The following is a 24,928-nucleotide window of genomic DNA, read 5'->3' on the forward strand; positions in this document are numbered from 1 at the left end:
GCTGTTCATGAGGGAGTATGTCTGTGGGCATGAATCCCCAGGCATCTCCCGCAAGCTGATCTGAGATTTTCCGGGATGTAACCTACAACACAGCTTTCTTTCTCACTCGGTTCTGCCTGGATGTGCCCTGCTTCTGCGTGGATTGATTTCCTGTAGCTTTGCTTTTGTAAAGCATCTTAAAATAATAACTCACAGTGGTGCAATAATTCAATTCAGAAAGCACTCGTTGGGCTCATCGTGTTCAAATTTGTGCAAACGAGAGAGAGAGAGAGAAGCTCTCCAGAAAATGAACTTCTGTTCAGTTGGACCTTGATTTATTGGGGTTCATTCTGGGGCTTGGTGGTCAGCACCAGGCTTTTCTTGAGCCCCGTGGAAGGAAGGCATATCCAGGGCACGGTGAAGACCACTCGAAGGTTGTCGAAGGTCAGTGTCCCCAAGGCGGGGTTCATGATTTGCTGGCCAGCTCACAGATGTGTCCACGCACCGTTGGTGTGCACTCCATGTGCTGTGTGTCCACATTTCTCCGCTTTGTGTTCCCTTAGAGGAGATTTTGAAGACCCACATCGCCCACTGGTGGTCTCCGGACGGCACGAGGCTCGCCTACGCCACCATCAACGACTCCCGCGTGCCCGTCATGGAGCTCCCAACCTACACTGGCTCCATCTACCCCACGGTGAAGCCCTACCACTACCCCAAGGTAGGCGACAGGAAACAGTAGAGTGAATTCTTCGCCTTGTTCCTCGGTCCCCCCGACCCAGGCGACTCCAGACGTGGAGCTGTAGAATCAGACGTGTTCTGAGCAATGCAGTAGAACAGAGGCAAGATTAATTATTTCCCATTACACTGCATTAAATTCCCATCTCTGCTGAGTTGAATTTGTTGGCAGGTTACCTCTATCTTAAATAGTTGAACTGCCGTTAATCATTTGTGTGAGTTTCATGGGACCCAAAATAAGTACCTTACCTCCCCTTGTGAGTCCATGGCAACAAAGTCACACTGCCTGCTCCTGGGGCCCTCTCTCGTCACGTCCCTGTTTTAGAGTTTGGCTTCTGGGAGGTCCGAGGGACCTCTGTCTGCCCCTGGTCCCCTGGGTCTGCGCAGGGCTCTTTTGTGTTTGGTCATATCCTGGCCTGTAGTCTCTAATTGCTTCCCAGACCAAGTTGTTGGCACAGAGACTGGCAGGACAGCAAGGGTGCGGTGGAGGGGGAGGGGTACAGATGTCTGAACCTTGCTTTGTTAGCAAATCACAGCATCCTGGCACGAAGCAAGGACCGGTGCCACATTTCTGCAGCCCGCACCGCTGCAGAGACACTGATGTCTGTCTGACAGAGTGGGCTCAGCGGCCCTGCCGCCCCCCCCCCCCCCCCCCGCCCCCCGGCTTCGCTGGAGCGCTCCAGGGCCCGCGGAGGCCACGGCCGGGTGGACGTGAGCCGTTCACTGCCTGCACCTGCCTGGTGACGGAGCACTCGCTTCCCGCCTGCGGCTGCCTCGGAAGGACCCCTGGAGCCCGCGCCCGTGAGCGCTGAGCCGTGGCTCCCAGGCCTTCAGACCATCTCCCAGATCGGAGGGCTGATGCCACGCGCCTTGTGTATCGGAAGGACGAGACACGCCAGCCTGCAGGGGGCAGCAAGAGGGGCGATAGTGTGCAAGTGAGGCCAGCGAGGTGCCCGGCGTCCCGGGCCACAGAGAGGAAGCCCCTGGTGTATAGTTGGTGCAGGTGCCATATATTCGTTTCTCTCAGCCCTGCCTGGAGCCTGAGAGTCCGAGATCGGGGTGCCAGGAAGGTCGGGTCCGGTGAGCACTGTGTTTCTTGTTCCACCCCCTGCCTTCTCTCTGTGTCCTCCCACAGCGAGGGAGCTCAGGCGCCTCTTTCTCTCCACATGAGGGCACCAGTCCCTTCACGGGGCCCCACCCTCCTGACCTCACCTGACCCCGATGGCCTTCCCACGGCCTCACCCCCGCATACTGTCACACGGGGGCTCGGGGCTTTGACCTAGGAAGGAATTCTCAATTTGGGGGGCAGGGGACACAGACATTCCGTCCACAGCACCTGGTAAAACAATTCTCTTAATTTTTTTTTGTTTTTTGAGAGGGAGAAGGAAGAGGGGGAGGGGCAGAGAGAGAAGGAGACACAGAATCCAAAGCAGGCTCCGGGCTCCGAGCCGTCGGCACAGAGCCCGACGCGGGGCCCCAACCCACGAGCCGTGAGATCATGACCTGAGCCGCAGCCGGACGCTTGACCCCCTGAGCCACCCAGGTGCCCCAATACTGAGCCTTTCCTGCGGATCTTCGGTCGGCGTGGCCAGTAGCCAAGGAGGTCCCTGAGTGGAGGGGCACGAGCTCTGTGAAGGCACAGCATTGTCCCCACCACCGTCCCACTCCGACAGCACTCGATATCAGCCTGCCACACAGACCTGCCTGTTGACAGAATTCTCCCTTTTCAGCTGGGCTTCATTGGACTGGACTCTACATCTTGTGGAAGGGGCCAGGGTTTTAGTCGCAAACGGTTAACTAAATGCGGGCTCTTTTGACCCCTGAACGCCCCACCCCCCACGCACACAGTGGGGCCAGTGGCTGCCTGACTCCTCTAACAGCCAGGGATCCAGTGGCTTCCCCTGTGAACCCTGTTATGGGCGTTTCCCCACCTTAGGAGTGGTGACCTGAGAGCCATCTGGAGTTCACACTGAGCTCTGGGGTGGGTAAAATTGGAATTACAGAAGCCCGGATGGTTTGTATTCGGATGGAAAGGCGGCATATTCTAGCCAACAGAACTCAGACACCCCTTGCCCCGTTGTACTGTCTCCCAAATCAGAGGCATGAGTTGGTGACCCCGCCGGACTCCCGCCCTATTGTGGTGAACCCGACATGTCTTCATGCAGGGAGCAGAGAAGCAAGGGTATCCGTCAGACCCGGCGTGTCGCTGACAAATAATGCCACGTGTTCCCCTGTCCCATCCCGGCAGTGCTGTTCCGCCCGAAGAGGAAGCACAGAGCAGCAGTGACGCAGAGCAGAACCCACCCAGCACCTTTTCTGCACCTTTTCCAGGGACTTCCCTTTCCCCACCGCTGGGCCACGGCCAACATTCATCAGCCTTCCCCACCCGTGTCTTTGCCCTTGGGCACGCTGCCTCCTGGCATGGCCTCCAGGAATTTCTGTCCTGCTCCTTGTCCCATCCCTTGCCCCTCCCAGGTTGATAATCGGGAGGCACTTGGAGGAACAAGAAGGGGGTAGGGTTCCTGGAGAAGGAATGGCACCCCAGTTACCTCTGGGCCTTCGTGCAGCAACTGAGGCGCTGTCCCCGCAGGGTTTACTCACACCTGGTCTTCTTTGCTTCCCAGGCTGGATGTGAAAACCCCAGCATTTCCCTGCACGTCATTGGCTTAAATGGACCCACCCACGATCTGGAGATGATGCCACCCGATGATCCACGGATGAGGTTTGCTTCCTTGTTTCTACTATGTGAAAAAAATAAGATGAACGTTCATTTACGTGGTCTCTCCAGATTTATTTTACTGCTCTCTTAAACATCCAAGAAAAAGGTACATTGTCCAAAGCTTTGCTTACTGCTTCATGATTCACTTTTCTGGAAAGGAATAGGAGTCCAACCAGTACCACTATTTCTTTCCTTAGTCAGGAGCAGACTGCTCTCCCTGGGAGGCTGGGCTCCTCGGGAAGGGGCCTGTCAGGTCAGCCGCAAGACTCCAGCAGGGACACGTCTCACACAGGCAGACGCTGGAGAACATCCATTGGATGAATGGATGTAGCCTTAACCAAGAAAATCCACATAATCAGACTTTCTGTAAATGGTGCCCCATTTAAGAGATAACTTTAGAACGATGGCGTACTTTGGCAGCTCGAGGAGCTGGTGGTAAACCCTGCTCTAGTAACCCACTTCTCCTGGTTGGTAAGATAACCTGTGTAGGTGTTAGAGCATATTGACAAAGGTAACTGGCCTGTTATCATTACCGTCTGGTTTGGGTAGATTTTTTTTTTTCTTTTAATCAAAACTGCTGAGTAGGGTCTATCTAAGTGAAGTGGTCTGAGTATCACCAAAGTTTGAACAGCCTGGGGACTGAATAGACTTCCGGAACCCCCCATATCAGCGGTAAGCTTCTCTATGGGGGATATTGACGGGAGACCGAAAAAAAGGGGAGCCCACCGTACAGACACCAGACCCACTCGCCGATAGATCTCCGTAAGTCTAGATATGGGCCCAGTGAAGCCAAGAACGATTCATTCTGAGACTCAGAGGACACCCACCCCAAATTTTCCATAACCTCTAGCCCAGGCCTTTACTATCCAGTTACAGAACTCCACATTATTAGTCGTTTCTGGCAGCTTCTGGAAGGACAGGAGCTGTGGCCCCATCCGCTCCGACTCCTCCACAGGCCCTGCCCAGGGCTGGGTGCTCTGGCACTGGGTACTGCTGGTGTTCTGTGGATGGTGTGGTCCTCTCCTGCGGTGACTTCCTTAGCAAGACCCTCAGAAGCGTGAGCCTGTGGAAAATTCCACAGAGATTCTTTTAACGCTTTCTTCTCCGTGGATAATAAAATGCTGTGAGGTCCTCAGGTACACAGACCAAGCACAGAATTCTGGGCTCTATAAATGGCTCCTCGCGGCCTCTCTCCCTGCCCAGGATTGATCTCCTCAGTCATATCAGAGGGTCGCAATGTCCCCAGAGGCTAATGAAGCTGGCCCCCGAGCCACCGGTGCCTGGAGTCCCAGAGCCCTTGGTATATGCTGGTCAGGGGGGAGGGGTGGGGGTGTTGAACTGATCTGTCTCATGTGCTTCTGCTGGGGTAGAAGAAAAGTTCCGGTCATCGCTCTGCCTCCTCTCCTGAAGATCCAATATTTCATTGTTTTCCTTTCAGCCCCCATCCCTGCCAAGCCTCCCGGGGCCTGGTCCAGCAAACTCACTGAATTAATATGGAAAGTCACCTGGAAAATTTAAGCCATCTGTTTGAGTTAATTGAAAATCTCATTTGGTCAATTTGGTGATGCTGTTTCCACAGGCCTGATTACCTTCAAGGACAATGAAAAATTAGCCTCAGTCGGGGCTTGAAGTTCAGACGCTGGCTTCAGGTTGTCTGCTCTGATTTCCTAGGCTAAATGCAATCCCGTGCCTCACGTGCAGCAGAAATCTGTAATGTGCAAACGTCACGCTGTCTCATTCTCTCTCTCTGTCACACGGCCTTGAGATTTTTTCTAAAGAGAGCACAGGTATATCAGAAATCGTAGAATAAATTGTGAGCGAATATTTATCGGGCATTTAGTTCACCAGCCGTTAGCGTGAACGCCGCAAGCATCGTGGGGAACGAGACGTGGAGCGGATGATGTAGGGCCCGGGGTGTAGACTGAACAAATCGTCACAAGCGAGTGGATAACTGCAGGCGTGCGAAGGGCCACCAAGCACGTGGGGTGTGGAGGAGGGGCCGAGCTACTGTGCGGGGTGACCGTGTCTCTCCCAACCTCAGCGCTACGACACGTGGGGCCTGGTGACTCTTTGCTGTGGGGGGCACTGCGGAGTGTTTAGCGGGGCCCCAGCCCCACCCATCAGACGCCAGTAGCACCCCACCCTCAGTTGCGACAGTCCCCCGTCTTTGCCAAATGTCCCCACATGGAGAACCACTGGTTCAGAGTGAAGGATCTCGAGCCAACGCCTGCATTCAAATCCGAGTCCTGGGACCCTGGGGAAGGTACGCAGATACGCTGCCTCAGTTTCCCCATCTGTAGAATGGAGATAAACATTGCTGATAGAAGTGGTTGTAAAAACCAAATGAAACAGTGCAGGTGGCACAGGGCTGGCCATACGGTCACCCCATCTTGTGGCGTGGTCAGTACTTCCTGTGGACTTGCTGGCAACTTTCCCCTTCAGAACTCAGCCTGACCTGTCCCCACAACCCCGCGTCTCTGCATGAACTGGTCAGGTCGCAGTTCTCCGGGCAAAGTAAACGAATGTGTGTCGAAGACATTATTTAACTCCTTAGCTAAGAAGGGAGCCAGTGAGGTGTTAGGACCAGTCTTGCTGGCATCGGCAAAGCTAGGTCTGTGTGATCGGTGTAACAGAGAAGTGTGGGGGCAGGTTTGCTGGGTAACGGGTCTAGCAGGGCCCTGAACTGTGACCTTGGGGGATAGCTGGTCCACCTGCAAAAACCCAGGAGGGAAGTCTGCCTGGGCAGAGTCCCCAGTTGCCTCAGAGGCCGAGCCCGGGGTTATGCTGGAAGAATACTGCTAGATCCTGTTCCCTCTTTCCAGGTTTCAAATGCATTTTCTGAGAATCTCTAAATGACGTCACCAACTGGACACAGAACAGATGCCCCGATCTCCTTCCAAAATCCTACTGCCCGCGCAGTCTGGCCGCCTTGGGTCCCCGTGTGCTCAGGCCTCTGACTTTCCTGGGGGATCTTCCCCTGGAGGGCCCGGTGTCAGAGGGCGTCCCCTCCCTCCCATCTCCTGGTGACCCCAGCTGAGGCTCTCCGGGACCACAGGCTTTCAGGCCCTCCCCGCCCCTCCTGCCCAGCCCAGAAAGCCGTGAGCTATGTCAGACCGCCTGTTCCCTCTGCTGGCCTGCTGGTGGCTGGCTGTGCTTACATTCTTTTGTTCCCTTAAAATCATTAGCTGCTGAGGTCTGTTCTTCCGCAATGTTGACATATTCCAGGCCCTTCTGCTAGAAACATGCTCTGGGCGAGTAGCGGCAGGCAGGTACAGCTCACCAGACGGCCGGGGGCCGAAAACAGCTTCTACGTCAAGAAAGCCACCTGTCATCTTTCTTCTTCCGAGGACCCAACCCTACCTGCCCACGCTAGAGCCACTGCACAGCTTTATCCCGCCTCTCGGCACCCCTCCTCAGATATGCTGGGCTCGCCCCCTTCTTAGGGTGCTTGCACCTGTGCTCCATCTGCCTGGAAAGTTCCCCCGCATGGCTGAGGGGAGCACCCATGCACTGTCAGTCGCGATCAAAGCGTTCCTTCCTGGGCACTTCCCTAACAGCCGAGCCTGAGTCACAGCCCCACTCCCTCCTCCCCCGGCCTTACTTTCCTTCCTAGGGTCATCCCAGCAGGATATTCTGTGTGCTGTGTTCACCAAGCCCTTTCCCTGCCCAACAGCTGGAAGGAAGGTCCGCGAGCAGGGACTTGGGTCTGTTTTGTGCAACACCCACCCTCCCCTCCAGAGCAGTGCCTGCAACACAGGACAAGCTCAGGAAACCTTTGTTGAATGGGCCAGCGAGCTGAACAGGTAGCCAGTAAAATCCTACATTGATAGGATCCTCGAAGACTGAGAGTTCTTTGGTTTTCTGGAACCTTTCTAAGAACCAAACCTTTAGAAATGTGTAGGCATTGGTGACACCGTGCCATTTCCACTATAGGATGCTGTTGGGGAGGCAGAACTTCAGCCGGGACTCCTTAACAAAAAGAAGGATTAACAAAAGGAAATCAGTTCATTAATGCGCATGGAGCCCGTCTTCAAAAAGCTCACCGAAAAGTGACTCAAAGCAGCAATTCAGAACTGCCACCCCTGTAGCATCTTCAGCCAGGAACAGCAAATTTGCAGGGAATTAGCCGGACGAAGGGGAGCAGTTTTAGGTATTCGAGGACAGCAGATCATGGGAGGCAACTCCCAGAGGAAGGTCTATTTGCAGATTCCGCTGGTGCATCTCTGCGCTAAGAGTCTGTCTCCAGCCCAAGGAGAACGTGTCTCCTGCCTTTTTTCTGGGCTTGCTCCTTCTTCATTGCCTTCAGCTCAAAATAATTTGTATGTCAAAAAGGCATATCTTGAGGCAACATGTTCTGGCTTTCTTCAACTAGTCTAGGAAAGGTAAAAGTAAGAAACCTACCATGTGGAGGGTTTTAGGGAGGAAGGAAGGAGACCCACATCCTCCAAGGACCTAGGTGGGGAGAGACAACAAAGAAATATATCCTATTATAAAAATTAAGTGCCACAGAGTAGGCATTCTTTTTTTTTTTAAGTTTATTTATTTTGAGAGAGAGAGTGCAAGCGGAAGGAGGGGCAGAGAGAGAAGCAGAGAGAGAGAATCCCAAGCAGGCTCTGAGCTGTCAGTGCAGAACCCAGTGTGGGCCTTGAACCCACGAACCATGAGATCATGACCTGAGCCGAAATCAAGATTCGGTTGCTCAATCGACTGAGCCACCCAGGCGCCCTGACGTCGATTCTTTTAAGAGTTTTGCCAAAGGATGGAGAAATCCTTTCCAGGGAGAAGGGTCGGGAGGTGGAGGGGTCGGAGTTGTGGGCAGGATTTGGGATATTCCAGGATCTAGTCTTTAAGAGAAGTAAGGGAGCACAGGGGTCCCAGCATAGAGTGGGGAGCCCTGAAGCATCATCAGTCATGTGTTGTGGTTTGAACTGTAAAGCTGTGACCTCAGGGCTACATATATTCTTTGCTCCTTCCAAACCGGACTTCTGGATTTGCTGGTGGGTTTTCACTCTTGCTTTTCCTTCTGCCCGTCTCCCCGGGAACAAGGATGTGGGCTTACAGCACGTACAGGACAGTGGCTGGGTCCAGGACGGCCCTAAAGGCTTTTGCAAGCTGTACACGTCTGAAGTAGCTCCTAGTGCCCCCGTTCCCCAGATGTGAAGACTGAGAAATGCAGAGTTTAAGGAAGGTGTCTGAATCCACACAGAGTGTGGAAGGGGGTGCTGGGCCTCAAGCCAGGCGGGCTGGACAGCCTCACCTCCCTGAACAGCCTCCAGAGAGGTATGGAACATTCTGGAAGGTCCACTGGTCACTTTCAGCAGGCTGGTCAAGGAGCCACCAGGAGGAAGAAACGACACTTCATCTGTCAGCTGTCTGTCGTTTACACCACCCATTTCCAGATTCCTCCTGTTGTTTGCCTGCTAACCAGCCTGACCTCCCCTCCAACAGTTCTCAGATACAGGGAAGATTGAGTCTGGGCTTCCGGATCCTTCCAGCTGGCCAACACTTACTGACCCTGGTTTTGTGCCGCACGCTGTGTTAGGCACCCGGATGGCCTCTCCCATCGTGTCACCCACAGTCCAGAAAGCGGGACAGCTCGTGGTCCACGGCCAAAATGAAGTGTGGTGGGAGCCACGACACGCGAGGTGGGAGGGACAGCAGCCCACAACGCGGCCCTCGGCCGCAGGACTCCCTGGGCCAAATTTGAGGCCGTCTTTTAAGACGTTTACGTCAAAGGTAATTAGGGACCATGACCCCGCGGAGGCAGGGCTAAGGGAAGGGCAGCGGCGCCTTGACAAGCTGAGCTGTGTCCTGTGGGTGGAGACCTAGATGGAAATCATTACGCACCGCCTGCCCGTGGTTTTTACCATTCCCCCCCTGCCCCCCGACCGAAACCCAGCTGCTCTGATCCAACAAACGCGGCTGTGTCGTGCTGGTTTCCTGGGGCCTTCCCAGGGCTGCGGGGCTGGGTGTTGAGCTAAGACGCAGCAGAGACCCGCAGGACCTTTTCGAAGCCTTGTTGCACTGTGCCGATACGTGTTTTTATTCTCCTCCGAATATCCATTCGGCCGTGGCACAGCCGGAGGCCTGTGCGCTCTTCCTGATTGCCAGACGGCCGCGGGCTGTCACACAATTGCACCGTGAGAAGGAGCCCAGTGGGTCCCTGACGCACGTGGGCGGGGACGCGGGTTCGCAAAAGGCTCAAAGGCGTCTTGCTTTCCTTGCGTTTTCTTCTACTTGAGCTCGTTCGTTCATTCATCTTTGACCTCCAGTTCCAAGGACTTAGATGGGCTTAGCTCATGGAATCCCACCGCTGGTCTGTGCGAGGCCTCACTCTCTTTATTTCATTGTTCTTTTCAGGGAGTCCCTACTCCGGGCTCTCCTCGCCGCATAGACACCTATGTTTCTTGGTCAGTTTCTGGCTTTTTGTTTGCTGAAATCGACTACTAGGTTCAATGCATTTTTCTTTAAATTGTTTTTAACTTAATTCCACTATAGTTAACATGCAGTGTTATGTCAGTTTCGGGTGTGCAGTGTGGTGATTCAGCACTTCTGTACATTACGCGGTGTTCATCAGTATCAGTTACTCTTTTTTTCTTAAGTTTATTTATTTATTTTGAGAGAGCGAGAGAGAGAAAGCACGCATGGGGGAGGGGCAGAGAGAGAGGGGGACAGAGAGAATCCCAAGCAGGTTCTGCTCTGCCAGTGCAGGGCTGGATGCGGGGCTCAGCCTCACGAACCAAGAGATCATGACCTGAGCCAAAGCCGAGAGGCGGACGCTTAACTGACTCAGCCACCCAGGCGCCCCAGTAGAAGTGTCCTCTTAATGCCCATGACCTATTTCACTCATAACCCTGCCCACCTCCCCTCTGGTGACCACCAGGTCTCTATAGTTAAGAGGCTGTTTCTTGGTTTGTCTCTTTCTCTGTCTCTCTTTTCCCCTTTGCTCATTTGTTTTGCTTCTTAAATTCCACCTGTGAGTGTGAACTCCTGTGGTATTTGCCTTTCTCTGACTTATTTCACTTAGCATTGATACTGTAGCTCACCCATATCATTGCAAATGGCAAGATTTCATGCTTTTTTTGGCTGGATGACCGTCCACTGTATATCTATACCACATCTTCTTTATCCACTCATCAGTCGGTGGACCTTTGGGCTCTTTCCATACTTTGGCTATTGCAAACAACGCTGCAGTAAACATAGAGGTGTATGTACCCCTTTGAATTAGTGTTTTTATATTCTTTGGGCAAATGCCCAGTTGTGCAATTACTGGATCCTAGGGTAGTTCTATTTTTAACTTTTTGAGGAAGCTCCATAGTGTTTTCCAGAGTGACTGCACCAGTTTGCAATCCCACCAACAGTGCACGAGGGTTTCTTTTTCACCACATGCTCACCAACACCTGTTGTTCCTTGTGTTGTTGATTTTAGCCACTCTGACAGGTGTGAGGTGGTATCTCAGTGTGGTTTTGATTTGTATTCCCCTGATGATGAGTGACGTTGAGCATCTTTTCATGTGTCTGCTGGCCACCTGGGTGTCTTCTTTGGAGAAGTGTCTGCTCCTGTCTTCTGCCCATTTTTTAGTGGGATCATTTGTTTCTTGGTTGTTGAGTAATATCAGTTCTTTATATATTTTGGATACTAACCCTTTATTGTCTATGTCATTTGCAAATATCTTCTCCCATTCCATAGGCTGTCATTGAGTTTTCTTGGTCTGTTCCTTTGCTGTGCGGAAGGTTTTCATTTGGATGTAGTCCCAGTAGTTTATTTTTGCTTTTGTTTCCCTTGCCTCCGGAGAACTGTCTATGAAGATGCTGCTATGGCCAGTGTCAGAGACATTACTACATAGGCACCTATTTAAACGTATTTGAGTCCCCCTTCTCTTCATTGATGTTAGTAAAACGTGTGTTGCTGTTTACACAAGTGACATTGTGATGTACATCGATACAGATACATAATAAACTTCTGTGTGTGTGTGTGTGTGTGTGTGTGTGTGTGTGTGTGTGTAGACCGTTTCCCCTCTTTTTCACTCAGCAGTATGTAAAGACCTAGCATATTTCTGTGTGTACATGCAGCTCTCTGCTTCTAACTGTGCACGTGGTCTAGATTTCTGCAAACCCTCGGGGCTTACATTCTCAGGGCCTCCTCTGCCACCAGGTGCCTCTTCCACACATGACTACCCATGATAAGCCCATGCCAACCAGCTAGGAAACGGAGCCTTCTTTCTGCTCCATCTCTATAAAATAGGGACTCGTTGGGAGATTGGTATAGTGAATCCAATATAAACCTTGACTAAGAATTAGGGGGAAGACAGAGGTCATCGGAGCAATGCAAACATCACACAATAACAAGGTCCTCGTTACTGGTGACCTCAGCCCCAGCCCCGTCAACAGCTATACTGCTGTACCACCATTGTCTCACCCCCGTCACCATCACCACTGTCACCGCCGTCACCGTAACCTTCACCCCCACCACCTCCATCACTTGCCTCTACATCTCCTATTCTATAAATCCCTTCACGTTCAAAGCATATCGACTATTGAACAAGGACTCCACGGTCCCTAAGCTGGCACCTCTCTCACCTCCTTCTCCCTTATCCTGACAGTGATCCTACATTATAACCAGCCCCTAAGATGGAAGGGAAAGGTTCCCCCATTGAAAGTGAAATCGTGGAAATCTACATCAAATAGTAATCTGTCTTGGAGCCACATCGCTTTCATATTCTGCAAAATGCAATTTGCCTGCAGATATTTTTATACAACCGTGTGACTCCTCTGAGGACCCGCTCAGATACGGAGCCAGACCCTTCATCACAGGCAGCATTTGGTATCTGGTGTTTCCGTTTGCTCAACAATGTCTTCTATTTAAAAACATCACTTTTTAAAAATTTCTCCCAAAATATTTTTTCTTCTCCGCCTTTATTCATGGAATGAACATCGCTGAGAAAATGCCAGAGTTAATTGCAGGCTCTTTATTTCGCGAGACAAACAGACTTTCTGTTCCCTTGCCCTTTGTTGCCCACAACTGTGAGAACCTTTGCCAGAATTTGGAACACCACAAAGTGACACAGCACATTAATCCCTGGGAGAGAGACAGTGCCCTGTTAATATTTTATGGCAAACAAATGGACTAATAAAAAATTCATATACTTCTCACCAGGAAGAGTCCGTGTATTTTGATCTGAAGGCACCTTTGGCTGCAGATTTTTGGGAAGCTGGCCGTGTCTTCTCAGCGAACTTGTGCTTTTCACCACGCCCTCCACCCCCATCCCCCGGGCAGACCCATGACCTCCTTACAGTAGGGCAGTCCTTACCCCTCACTGAAATGAGGGGTTGTCTGTCTCCCCACAAACCGAGCCCCCCTACGACGAGGGTTTGGCTCTCTGTATTGCCAGCACCTGGGACCGTGTCTGCACAATGCTAAACCCTAACCAAATGCTCTTGGAATGAACAAATGTTATTCGTTGGCAGATAAAGTACTTTAGAATAACGAGAAAACTGGTAGCATTTCTTCTAGGAACCTTTACTTCCTATTAATGTTTTTGTGTCATGTTCTTTTTAAAATGCAATTTCTGGGGCACCTGGGTGGCTCAGTCGGCTAAGCGTCTGACTCTTGATTTCAGCTCAGGTCATGATCTCGCGGTTTGTGGGCTTGAACCTTGCATCAGGCTCTGCAGTGACGATGCAGAACCTACTGGGGATTCTTTCTCTCTCCCTCTCTCTCTGCCTGTGCTTTCTTTCTCTCTCTCTCTCAAAATAAGTTTTTAAAAAACGCAGTGTCTAAGATTCTCAAAGTACGATCATCTGCTTTCTGTGATTATCAGAATGTTTCAGTATCTCTCTTCATCTCGGCACTGGATCAATCCTTGTGTCTTTCAAAGCCCTTCTCTGTCTCGTCTGCTTACATCATTGTGCTTTAAACCCTGTTTTCTCCCCTCTTTTTACTGCAACCAACTTCTCTTTATTCCAAAACACCTTATCTGCCTGCCAATACGTTTATTCACCCAGAGAACGTTTAGTAAAGGCAGATGTGGAGATGGAGATCTGTCATTCAGTGGCTCTCGGAGGTGTTCTCTGTGGTCTCCTGCTCACCAGCATGTCACGTGGCTCACTTAGATCGTGGTTCTCAAACTCAAACACCACTGGAATTATCTGGGGGCCTCGTTCAGCCATAGACTGCTCAGCCCCGCCCACAGTGTTTTGGACTCAGTGGGTCTGGGTCGAGGCCTGAGAATTTGTATTCCCAGCCTTCCCAGTGCTGCTGGTCTGGGGATCACACTTTGAGGACCGCTAACTTGGATAATCAAGCGTGGGTGCGGAGACTGTTTCTGCTACTGCCTTTGCCCCCTGCGGCGGAGGCATTGGCTGCTTCTGCCACAGAAGCCCCGTGTCGCCATTGCTGTCCGCTGCTGTCTCTGGGCGGGCCAGCCTCCCGGGAGTGTGGTGGCTGCAGGGGGCGTGCTCTGCAACTCTGAGCCGGTGCGCACGGGACCCTGGAGACAGGCTCCCCGTCTCTGTCTGTGCTTCCTTCCAGGCGCAACGGAACGGAGTTGAAGGCACCTTTGGCTAGAGATTTGCGGGAATGGGGTGATGTTGATGTGCAACCCGGATTCATTGCCTGCACCGACACAAACAGGCCCCGTGGAGAGGCCAAGGCCAAGGGGGCTCAGAGTTCTCTGGGCACGCAGGCCTGCGTAACCTACGGCTATCCCATCACACAAAGTCAAGTCGCATTACTGTTGCTTCACTGACGTTGACTTTCTTTCCCATTATAATGTCCTTCTGGATTCTCCTCGGTCAGTGCCTCCTCTCTCCTCTCGTGAGGCAGTGTGACTCAAGTCGTGAGGATTTTACTGGTTTCTTCTGTAGGTACCCGAGCCTTGGTACTGGATCACAACTAATATGAGGCCTGCCCTTTGCAGTGCCACAAGGAGCTCCGGGCCCGGCTAGTTGTCAAGAAGAATTGGTAATACACAGCAATTGAGATCAGATGGCACAGACCACAGGTTCAAGGAGGGAGGGGTGACGGTGGCCTCGTGGAGGATTCTGGGGGAGTCCCTTCCCACCCCTGTTTTCAGCATCTGTAGTTGGGCCAGTGGTGCCCATAAACTGTGAGCAGAAGCAGGCAGTCTGGGACTTCTCATCTGGGGAAGACGGGCGTGGGGGTTCCTACTGTTGTGCATTGTCTGTGAGCTACACAGCCCTAATGCGGAAATCTCTGTCCGGTGTAAACAGCACACAGCCTAGGGCCCTCAGCACCTCTGCAGAGGGAGCACAGCAAAAACACAGTGGACGCGCCATTCTCCTGGGAAAAGAGGTCTTGAGGGGGGACACATCGGGGACACAAGTCGGCCAGGCCCCCAGGCTGGCCCCAAACACAGCTGTGGGGTCACCTGCCTGTGGACAGCCTCATAAAGGCCCCTGTTCTATAAAATTCAGAAATCACAGAAGCTTCTCCTAGCAAAGCCCCCAAGAGAACTCAGCACATCAGAGCAATAGCTCTTGAGTATGGTTTCAAAAGAAGGAAAACTTCCTCCAGGATGTTTGGTCCTTTTTTTTTTTTTGAGAAGGACAGGGGACAAAATATGTATTCAGTTTGTTTATGTATGTTCTAATTAAAACTGTTCTGTTTGGGGAATAATTCGGCTGAGATCTTGAACGCCGTGAAGCCCTCTCCTGTCTCAACGTGTCTGCCCCCACCGGGCCGGGCCGGTTTGAGTCGCGAGCTGGACAGCTCCCTGCTCCGGCCGCACTGGCCTCGCTGGACAAAGAGAGAAACGCTTTCTGGATTCTGCAGACACGGTTTCTGCCTCACGCAGTCCACACACTCGAAGTGTTCTGTCCTTGACAGGCCCCCTCTTGCCCGCTTTTCTTGTAATGTCGATTCATTGCTTCGGGAGCTTAAAAAAACACTCATTCTTGCACATCAGTGTGGCCAGAAGCACCCAGAGGAGCCGTGCCCACGTGCTTCCCGAGGGCAGGCGCCTCTCCCTACATCCCCACGGTTACTCGTCGACAGACCCAGCCTCGTCCAGGTCACTCAGTGTTTGTCGCCAACTCCGTGCGGTTATCTTTTCTTAATTTTTATTTAGTTGTAACTTTCCATTTCCTTTTAATCAAAATGCTCAATACTAATGCTTAGAAGTAAAACCATGCAGAAGGGGTTACAGGGAACAACAGTCCCTCCCCACTCACCCAGCCCTAGATGGAGATGACTTTAACTCCTTGTATGGTTTTCCCCAACAATAACCCTTGCGCCGTTAAATAATATGCTTGTATATTTCATTTTTTATTTACTTGTTTTTTATTAATTTATATTAATCACTTTTATTATTTGTTTTTATTTATGCGTTATTTCTTAGGATACACAAGAAATGTGCATACCCCACCCCATGCCCTCCCATCTTCTCATTTATGTGCATTTTAATTTCCTCTGTTGGTTACCTTTATTTTATTTTATTTTTTTTAATGTTTATTCATTTTTGAGAGAGCGTGCATGCGTGGGGGAGGGGCAGAGGGAGGACAACACAGAATCCGAAGCAGGCTCCAGGCTCTGAGCTGTCAGCACAGAGCCCGACACAGGGCTTGAACCCACGAGCTGTGAGATCATGACCTGAGCCAAAGTCGGATGCTGAACTGACTGAGCCACCCAGGCGCCCCTGTTGGTTACCTTTAGAAACTTAAATAATATTCTTACCAGTTTCTTCTGTATTGTGTTAACTATAAACAAGAATTCGCACCTCCCAGTTTGAAAGATGAAGATATGGGTCCTGTCCTTTCCTCCAGGTCCCTCTCTGTCCCTGTCTCTCCCCTAGAAACTCTGTCATCATTTTGTTAGCGTTTCTGTCACTGAGATTGGTGGCATTTGCATTCTGTCCCGTGACCATAACTAAATCTTACTACTACTCTGTACGTTGATTCTAAGAAGTTAAAATCAATAAATAGCACTGACTTTATCATAAGTAATTGTCTTTCATGCCAGAGGTGTGATGGGACTGTGTGTCTTTTTGTTCAGCGTTTTTTCCTGGAGTTTTAAATTACTTTGGTTTTAACGTGAACCGTTTGATTTTTTTCTTACTCTCATTCCTGTCCTCCTAAACTGCATTAGGTATTCTGCTGTATTTCCCTGTTCCCTAAACCTGTCCTCGCAAGAACCCCCGCTGCCCACCCCAGTGTGGGCTGACTATTCTCTACCACGTCCTGGGACCTCCACTGCTGTCCCGAGTTGGAGCCACTGTTCTCTGGATCACATGCCACCTTCGTTCCTGATGACATTTTCATTAAATATTACATTATTATATACACTGGGGCACCTGGTGGTTCAGTCGGTTAAGCGTCGGACTCTTGACTTCAGCTCAGGTCATGATCTCACCGTTCGTGGGTTCGAGCCCTGCCTGGGGCTCTGTGCTGACAGTGTGGAGCCTGCTTGGGATTCTCTTTCTCTCTGTCTCTCTCTTTCTCTCTCTCTCTCTCTCTCTCTCTCTCTCACACACACACACACACACACACACTCACTCTCACTGTCTAAATGAATAAACTTTAAAAATCAAATAAATAAATTACTACATAAACTATTTTGTTCTTATATAAACCATCGTGATTTAAGGCCAGATTTTCTGTGGTCCGATCACCAGTGTGACTGTTCCATCAAGGAAAGACCTGTAGCTCTGGTCTCCCATTAACAAGTCTTGGTGTAAAATCTTCTTGAGAAACTTCCTTTTCAAAACCATCTTGGCTATTTTTTTCCATTTCTTCTTCCATGTGAACTTTAGAATTCTTTTACTAGATGATCTCTCTGCAAAAAAAAAAAAACAAAAAAAAAAACAAAACAAAAAAAAACAAACCTATTGGTCTTTCTGTTGGAATTGAATTTATTCCTTTAAAAAACATTCAACATTCAGCACGTGTGATGCACCTTGCAGGGGCTGACGATACAGGAAGGAACAAGGCAGATGTGGTCTCTGCCCTCAGGAAGCTTACGTGGAATCAATTCCAGCCTTCCCAAGTGGATTATCATTTTGAAAAGTTTTTTTTACCACATTTAGTTTCCTCTTCTGGAAACATAGTTTATATTCCTTTCCCTTTAATGTTTCTCTGTTTCATCATGTATGATGTGTCTTAACTTTTGTTCATAATCTTCTCTGAAACAGGCGCCTGGAGAGCTCAGTCAGTTTAGTGTCCAACTTTGGCCCAGGTCATGATCTCATGGTTGGCGAGTTCAAGCCCCACATCAGGCTCTGTGCTGACAGCTCGGAGCCTGGAGCCTGCTTCAGATTCTGTGTCTCCCCATCTCTCTGCCTCTCCCCTGCTTGTGCTCTGTCTCTGTCTGTCTTTCAAAAATAAATAAACATTAAAAAAAACTTATAATCTTCTCTAAAAGATACGCTAAATGTTTGTAATTTAAGGAAATAGTCACCCAATATTTTTGTTTGTTTGTTTTACCATGTTTTGTCACATAATAATTATTTCTGATTGTTACTTCAAATTGGTTATCAAATCGATAGTTGTTTGGGACTAGTTACAGATGATTGATTTTCTGGATCATCTTCTTACATGCTAAACTTAAAAAAAAAAAAAAACATGTTTATTTATTTTGAGAGAGAGGGGGAGAGAGAGGGAATCCCAAGCAGGCTTCATGCTGTTAGCACAGAGCCCGACACCGGGCTCAATCTCACGAACCATGAGATCATGACCTGAGCCAAAACTAAGAGTCAGATGCTCACCCTTGGAGCCAGGCAGGCACCCCCATGCTAAGCTTTTAATTTTGAGTCTTTAATTTTTGATTCACTATGGGGTGTACTTAAGGACAAGATATCGGTCGTTAAAAACACACTGAAATTTAAATACCCCTTAGCCCTAGAACAGCAGAGAAATTTGCTATCAGCCTAAATTTTGACCCTTTGTCGAAACTTACTTCCTTATTAGTAGATTGTGGTGAGATTCCTTTCTTCTTAGGACTCAAAGATTCTATCAGAACATATTTAGGCATTTTACTAATCTCCCTGGCATGTGGAAAATCCTTTTAACCTGCGTGTTCAGATCCTGTTTTACCCACGGAGATGTCTCTTCTGTGAGTTTTGGAGATCATCCTGGTCCCGGCACTCTGGTTTCCCTGTGAGAAGTTCTTATGTCCTCAGAAGGGACGGTCCCCGCCCCTTCCTGTCGCCTCTGTGGCACCTTCGTCTGCCTTCTGGGAGAGCTTCCCCAGGTTTGCTCAGTTTCTCCTAGTCGGATTTCTCTCACTTTCAGGTTTGGTTTCCCTGCAGTCTTTCACCTCCTCCCCTCCATCTCACCCTGTATTTTTAGGGCTCCGTTCTGCCTTCACGTTTTCCGTGTGATCCCCTCTTTCCTTCCTTAGTGTTGCTTGATGACTCCGCCTCAGGAAGGAGACATCCACCCACGCAATCTGGCAGCAGATGCGGCTGGGGGTTATTTTTGACTCTGAACTTTTGGGTGCTGCTTGAACCTTCTCCGATGAAATCGGAAGACAGAATCTAAACTGAATCCATCGTGCCTCTCTCTGCTGGCTGAGTTGAGAGTTTTCTTCTTTCTTCTGCCTTCTTTCGAATTTTTTTTTTTTTTTTTGACATCTAAGTCAACAGGTGTCCATGAAAAGTCATGATTGTCGGCGACACCGAAGTAGCAAAGGTTTGACTTCCCACGTTTCTGGCTGGTACGAGCGTGGTGTTCCCGAGGAAGGATAGGACACTGGGGAGCAGGATTATGTCCTCCTTCTGCTCGGCGACTGCTGTCTCATAGAGGGAAGCAAAGGTGGACAAGCCATTGTGTGGTTTCACACACCTCCGTCGATTACGGATGCCGGAGATTTTCAGCACTCACTCCGGCGGTATTGTGATTTTGCGTCTTTTTTGTGTCTTTACAGGCACGTTGACACAAAGTTGGTAAAGACCTCCTCACATTTGCCGAGCAGATGCCTCTGTGTGCTGGAAATCTCCATGGGCTCATGCCGTCCACACTGATGAGGCCCTATGTGTGTGCCATATGGTCCAACCCTCATAACCAACAGCAGCTTGACAGAGCCATGACCTTGGACCTTGACACTAGCCCTACAGTCAGAATCTACCCATTTCTCCTGCATATAACGGTCAGGCAAACAGCTTTAAAGTTAGAGGAAAATGGAAAATATATAAGGAACCAGGAGAACCTTTCTACTTATGGGTCTCTTCTTAGGGAAAGTTTCAGAAATGGGCAAACATTGTGTTTTCCTTTCCATTAACATATGGTGTCGCTATGAACCTCACGAAGCAAATAGTCATTCTTTCTAGAGTACTGCTTCTTTGTGAGGCTCTGTATCTCCTCGCCAGATGCTGCCAGCCTTTAAATTGCCCATCCTGAGCAATGCTTTATCTTTACGACTTGACTTGATTTTTTTAAAATACCCTGAGCTTATCTGGCATGAAGCCTAGTCATGGATACAATTCATGGGATTAGGAAACGTTGGTTCGAGACGAGATGTGGCTGTACAAGTAATGAGACTGCTGTGTGTGGTTCTGAGGGACACTCGGGCGGAAGGCTCCCAAGTGTTTGATGGACAGCAACACGATGGGAGATCCTGGAATTGCCAAAACGTGAAGGAGCACCACTTCCTTCTAGAAAGATATGTTATGGCATCTTTCTAGCGTCATTAATAATTGTTTCAAGAGTTCTAAAAAAATATTTCTCATTGCGTTTCATCACCATACAATCTCAAAGGGTGCCCTCAGTTTGTTTGAAATTCCTATCACACCAATGAGGAGCTGAGGATTCAAGTTCCATGTGCAGTGAGGTGTGGGAGCAAAGCCCTCAGGCATCTCTGAGGGACGCTGCACCTGCTCATTGGTCAGGGACCCTGTGAGGATCCACACAACGAGGCAAAGCGGGTCCACGTGTAACTGACCTCATCTGCAGTGCAGTTATTTCTCCCTTTCTATGACATGTCTCATATTACAAACTGGGAAATTAAAGGGAAAGACTTTCAGACTTGGCCTGTATGAAGATTGTTGGTGCAAAAGAACATCACAAAACCTAGAAAGACACATAATAGGACGCATGAATGTCTCCAACAAACGGAAACAAGAATGGGGTCCTCCCTCATTAGTACGGAGGCCGTGGGGAAAAAAAATAGTCATTCCAGGAGATCTGACTTTTTCTTCCTTGATTTCATCCAGATGAAGTATGTTTGCTCATCACTGTGATGTCACACACACACACCCTCAATGCAAATGTCTGCATCCAAAAGGCCCCACAGTCCAGGAAAACACGAGTTTGCCACATGCGTCCCATGGCCCTTCAAGCTAGCAGTCTCTCTCCACCTTCTGTCAAACAGGGACCAAAGGATCATTCATGTTATAATTTAAAAATAAGAAGTATTATATGGAGAGCAAGGGCTGAGCACAGACACTGAGTTATTTTTTTTTAATTTGTTTAATGTTTATTTATTTTTGAGAGAGAGAGAGAGACACAGAGCACAAGTGGAGGAGGGGGAGAGAGGGAGACACAGAATCCAAAGCAGGCTGTAGGGTCTGAGCTGTCAGCACAGAGCCCGGCATGAGGCTCAAACCCACGAACCGTGAGATCATGACCTGAGCCGAAGTTGAACACTTAACCCACTGAGCCACCCCAGTGCCCCGACCCTGAGTTGTTTTTAAGGGCCAAGCTAAATAAATGTTTTCATGCCTACAAACATCTGGGGAGACGATCAAACCTAGCATTGCAAGTCGGCTCCGGCATCCACAGAGGACTTGCCAAAAGGCCACGCTCCCCCTCAGAGCAGGAGCCTGACCACGTCGGGGGAGCGGGCAGATCCTATAAACACACAGAGCCAGGTCCCCGAGGCCCGTGGGCCTGCTGAGCAGGTGGTAGGAACAGATACAGCCCTATTTCCAAAACCACAGCAAATTGAGAAGGTTGAAAATCATAAAAGTTGGATTATGCCTGAATGACATCCTCACCAGCCAGTCCCCAGGAGATTGGCCAAGACTTTGATGGGCAGTCCCCGGGCCTCCCCCTCCCCGACGCGGAAGGTACCGGCCTGAGCCAGCTCTTGACTTAGGTTAAGTTATTAAAAGTTTTGACTGACAGGTGGATTCGAGAAATAGGGGACACAGCAATTCAATCTCCTGGTTAAACCAAAGCTTAGATGAAGACATCTGGTTCTTTAAGCCTTTCTGTTGAAAATAATCATCGGAGGTACTAAGGTCCCTTTTGCGCTTGCTGGGAATTGTCTCGTGAATGTGCTGGAGCCTTTAGTGATAAAGGACCTTGTGAGGCCACAAAGTAATCATTCCTAACAATAGATCTCATTATAGATAGAGATGGGGTAGGTGATAGAACGAAGGTTAGCTGGCCTCTAGAACATTCTGGGAACTCACCTAGGGATAGTCTCTTTGCACTTGTTTTCTTCTTTTTCTCAAATGTATAGTTTCCCCCTACGACTCCCAGTTTTGAAGGACTCTGGGTGAATTGGTGAGTGAATTAATTGCTGAAAGCCCCAGCACCCCTTGTGCTAAGTACAGGGTAACCTAGAACAGTGTGACGTTTTCAGGTTTGGGTAAAAGCAGGCGCGTGACATCTAGGGTATCCAACCAAATCTGCCTGATGCCCAGGGCCGTGAACCAATTTCCCTAATTAGCTGGCGACCGTCCCTGGGTGTTTCGCCTTCCCAGGAAAGGGAAGGGACGCACAGAGCCTTCCTCTGCGTGGCCCCGGGGTTTTTATAGCATGTGGGGCGCCGTGAGCGCCTCTCTCTCCAAGCGCTTCCTGGTGCTCGCTCTGTCAGCCGCTCGTGTGACCTCCTTCTCCGTCCCGTGAGCTGCAGTGGCGCGTTGGCCTGGGCTGTGGCTCGAAACCCAAGCCAGTAGGTCAGCACTAGCTGCAGCCTGACGCGTAAGACCCGCGGAGCAGAAGCCACACGCTTCCCCCTCCGGGAGTCGTTGGGCCGCGCACTTTATCCGCAACCCTGGAGGGAGCAGCTGAGAAAGAACCGCACTGTGTGGCTTACTTCGGCACGTCAGTGCCTTGGCTGTGCCCGCCACAGTTCGCGATCCGAGCACCTTCTTGAGAAACCCCATTTCAGGACCTCCCGGGACGAGTCCAGCCCGACAGGCCCCGGCCCTCGGCCCCGGCGTCCAGGGCTGGGCTGCGCCCGTCTCCTGGCTCCCACGGCCCCCGCAACGCTGCCAACCCCGTGTGTTTGCCTATTTGCAGGGAGTACTACATCACCATGGTGAAGTGGGCCACCAGCACCAAGGTCGCGGTGAACTGGCTGAGCCGGGCGCAGAACGTGTCCCTTCTCACCCTCTGCGACGCCACCACCGGGGTCTGCACAAAGGTACGGGGGAGGGAGGGGACAGGGGCCGATGGCAGGAAGCACGGGAGGCGGAAGGGAGGCGGCATTCCGGGGCGTCTGGGTCACCGTCCACAGACTGGCCGGAACCCGCCTGCCGGCCTCTGTTTTGGTGCCACCGTGTGGATGGATTGTGTACTGCCGCAGAAGTCAAGGCTGAGCCCTCCGCGACCGCAGGGGTCGCGTCCTCAGACCTGCATGAGCTCCACAGTCCGTGATGTGTCAACCCCCTTTATCTGTGCCCACCACATGCTCGGGACGAGCCTTCTCTTCATTTTCCAGTTGATACCAGAGAGGGGGAGGGGCAGCCTGAGCCCCTAGGACACGGGTGGAGCCGGCCCTGCCACCTGGCTTGCCTTGCCCGCTTTCGGTGGACCTGGGGCCGGCGGCCCCCGGGGGGCCGGCATCCGTCCCTGAAGGTCACCGGTGAGCCCAGCCGTGTTCCTAGGGGCTCGGGCTGACTTAATGTGTAGTTAGAGGAGGTGAACGTAGGGACGATACCATGGAAAGTATCAGAGGGAAGCGAACAAAGAATGAAAATCCAAGCCGAGGGGCGGCTGAGGACACACCCTCCAGCCCGTGGGCGCAAGGCCTCCACGCTTCCACGTGAGGCCGAAGAGGCACACCCCCTCGCGCTAGGTGAGAAAAGGTCAATTATACTCCACGAATACTGCCCAGCAGGTCTTCCGGAAACTCCTTTTGGCCCCTAAGTTTTTATTCCCCAGCTGGGGAGGGAGAGGGCTTGTAGAGCAGGTTCACCGTGGCCTGGGAGGCCCGGAAGCATCTCGCCGCACCAGGCGCCATTTCCAGGTGCGCAGAGTGATCTGTTACCGAGACGGACGTCCCCACGTGAGTCACCTGAGAGCAGACTCCAGGTGATCCCGTAGGCATATCGAGGGGGAGGAGGGAGGGAAGGAGTAGACGCAGAGCCAGGAAGCCGGGAATGGTTGCTGATCTACACCTGCTCTCACCTCCGCCCCGACCTGTGCGAGTCCATCATTAGACTCCCTCCTGCCGACCGTACAGGACTTGGGGCTAGAGAACCCCTCCCTGGGCGTCCGGAGGCCGGACCAGCACCGGGAGCAGGCCCACGGCATAGCTGGAATGCTGGTGTTTTTTGTTCTGTTTGGTCTTCCATTATGTGTCTTTCCACACGGTTCTGGGAGATGTACTTTTCGCTCCCGGGGTTGTTATTCAGGGCTGTGACTTGAGAAATGTCCACACACCTGCACACGCACACGCACACACACACACACACACAAAGCCCCATGACAAGGCAGCACTCCCGAGCAGGCCACGCGTGGACCGACCACCAAATGGCAGAAGTACGCCATCTTCCACCGGATTCCCACCCACCATGGGTTTGTCCCCGTTGCCGGGGAGGGCGACATTTTTCTTGTTCGGGGACACGAGTGTTTGGCGGTGAGCCACAACCGGGATGCCTCCTCCCTGGGCAGGCCACGGCTCTGTGTGCCTGTGCGGCGACCGTGGAGGGGAATCAAATTGTTTCTGCGCTGTTGGTCACAGACACAAAACATGCAAAAACATCCTTTGTCTAATGCTCTTATTTCGTTTCAGAAACACGAGGACGAAAGCGAAGCCTGGCTCCACAGACAGGTAGCTACCCCACGTTTGATTTGTCTTTGGTCTGCACCCGCCACCAGATGCGCCACCACGGCGGCCGAGTTTTTACAACACGATGGCTTCTCAAGCATTCAGTCCCTCAGTAGCCCCGCAGAGGTTTCCGGCCCTGGTGGGTGGTGGGGGCTGCTCGGCCGGCTCCTCCTTGCTCCCCGTGGCCCTTACACATGACTGGAGAGTCACAGAACCAAGGAAGAAAGACAGTTTGAAAATCACGGCTCTTGAGAACGTACGGGGCTTGGTGAGAACTCAGTTCTCAGCTAGATTGATGTCCTTGTGGCGAATTACAAGGAGTCCATAAACGCTGCCTCAACGTACTCTCTAAAACAGGCTGGTAGCCGTACATCTCTCCTCATGATTCTGTGGCTGTCCCGTTGGAGGCGCACCGTGCTGGGGTTCGGCATGAGCTTTCACGGGAACCTGGCCTTCGGAGCCACCCCCGGCGTCCCGTCCTTACTCGGGCAAGAAGTGCATGTTAAACAGGCTCCGGGGTCTTGAGGTTTGAGGAGGTTG

The 24,928-nt window shown here is 51.1% G+C and overlaps 1 protein-coding gene across 4 annotated transcripts in view; it reads left to right on the forward strand.

Annotated features, from left to right (window-relative positions):
* The window catches only part of DPP6 (dipeptidyl peptidase like 6), an 856,594-nt gene that overhangs the window by 758,720 nt on the left and 72,946 nt on the right, over window positions 1-24,928 (forward strand). For all 4 annotated transcript variants that reach the window (XM_078437168.2, XM_078437166.2, XM_078437169.2 and 1 more), the window contains exons 9-12: window positions 543-697; window positions 3,339-3,436; window positions 22,636-22,759; window positions 24,353-24,391. In XM_078437168.2, coding sequence (XP_078293294.2) covers window positions 543-697; window positions 3,339-3,436; window positions 22,636-22,759; window positions 24,353-24,391 — 416 coding nt within the window. The remainder of the gene's footprint in view (window positions 1-542; window positions 698-3,338; window positions 3,437-22,635; window positions 22,760-24,352; window positions 24,392-24,928) is intronic.

The sequence above is a fragment of the Panthera onca genome, chromosome A2 (assembly GCF_046562875.1).
Source record: "Panthera onca isolate mPanOnc1 chromosome A2, mPanOnc1 haplotype 2, whole genome shotgun sequence".
Lineage (NCBI taxonomy): Eukaryota > Metazoa > Chordata > Mammalia > Carnivora > Felidae > Panthera > Panthera onca.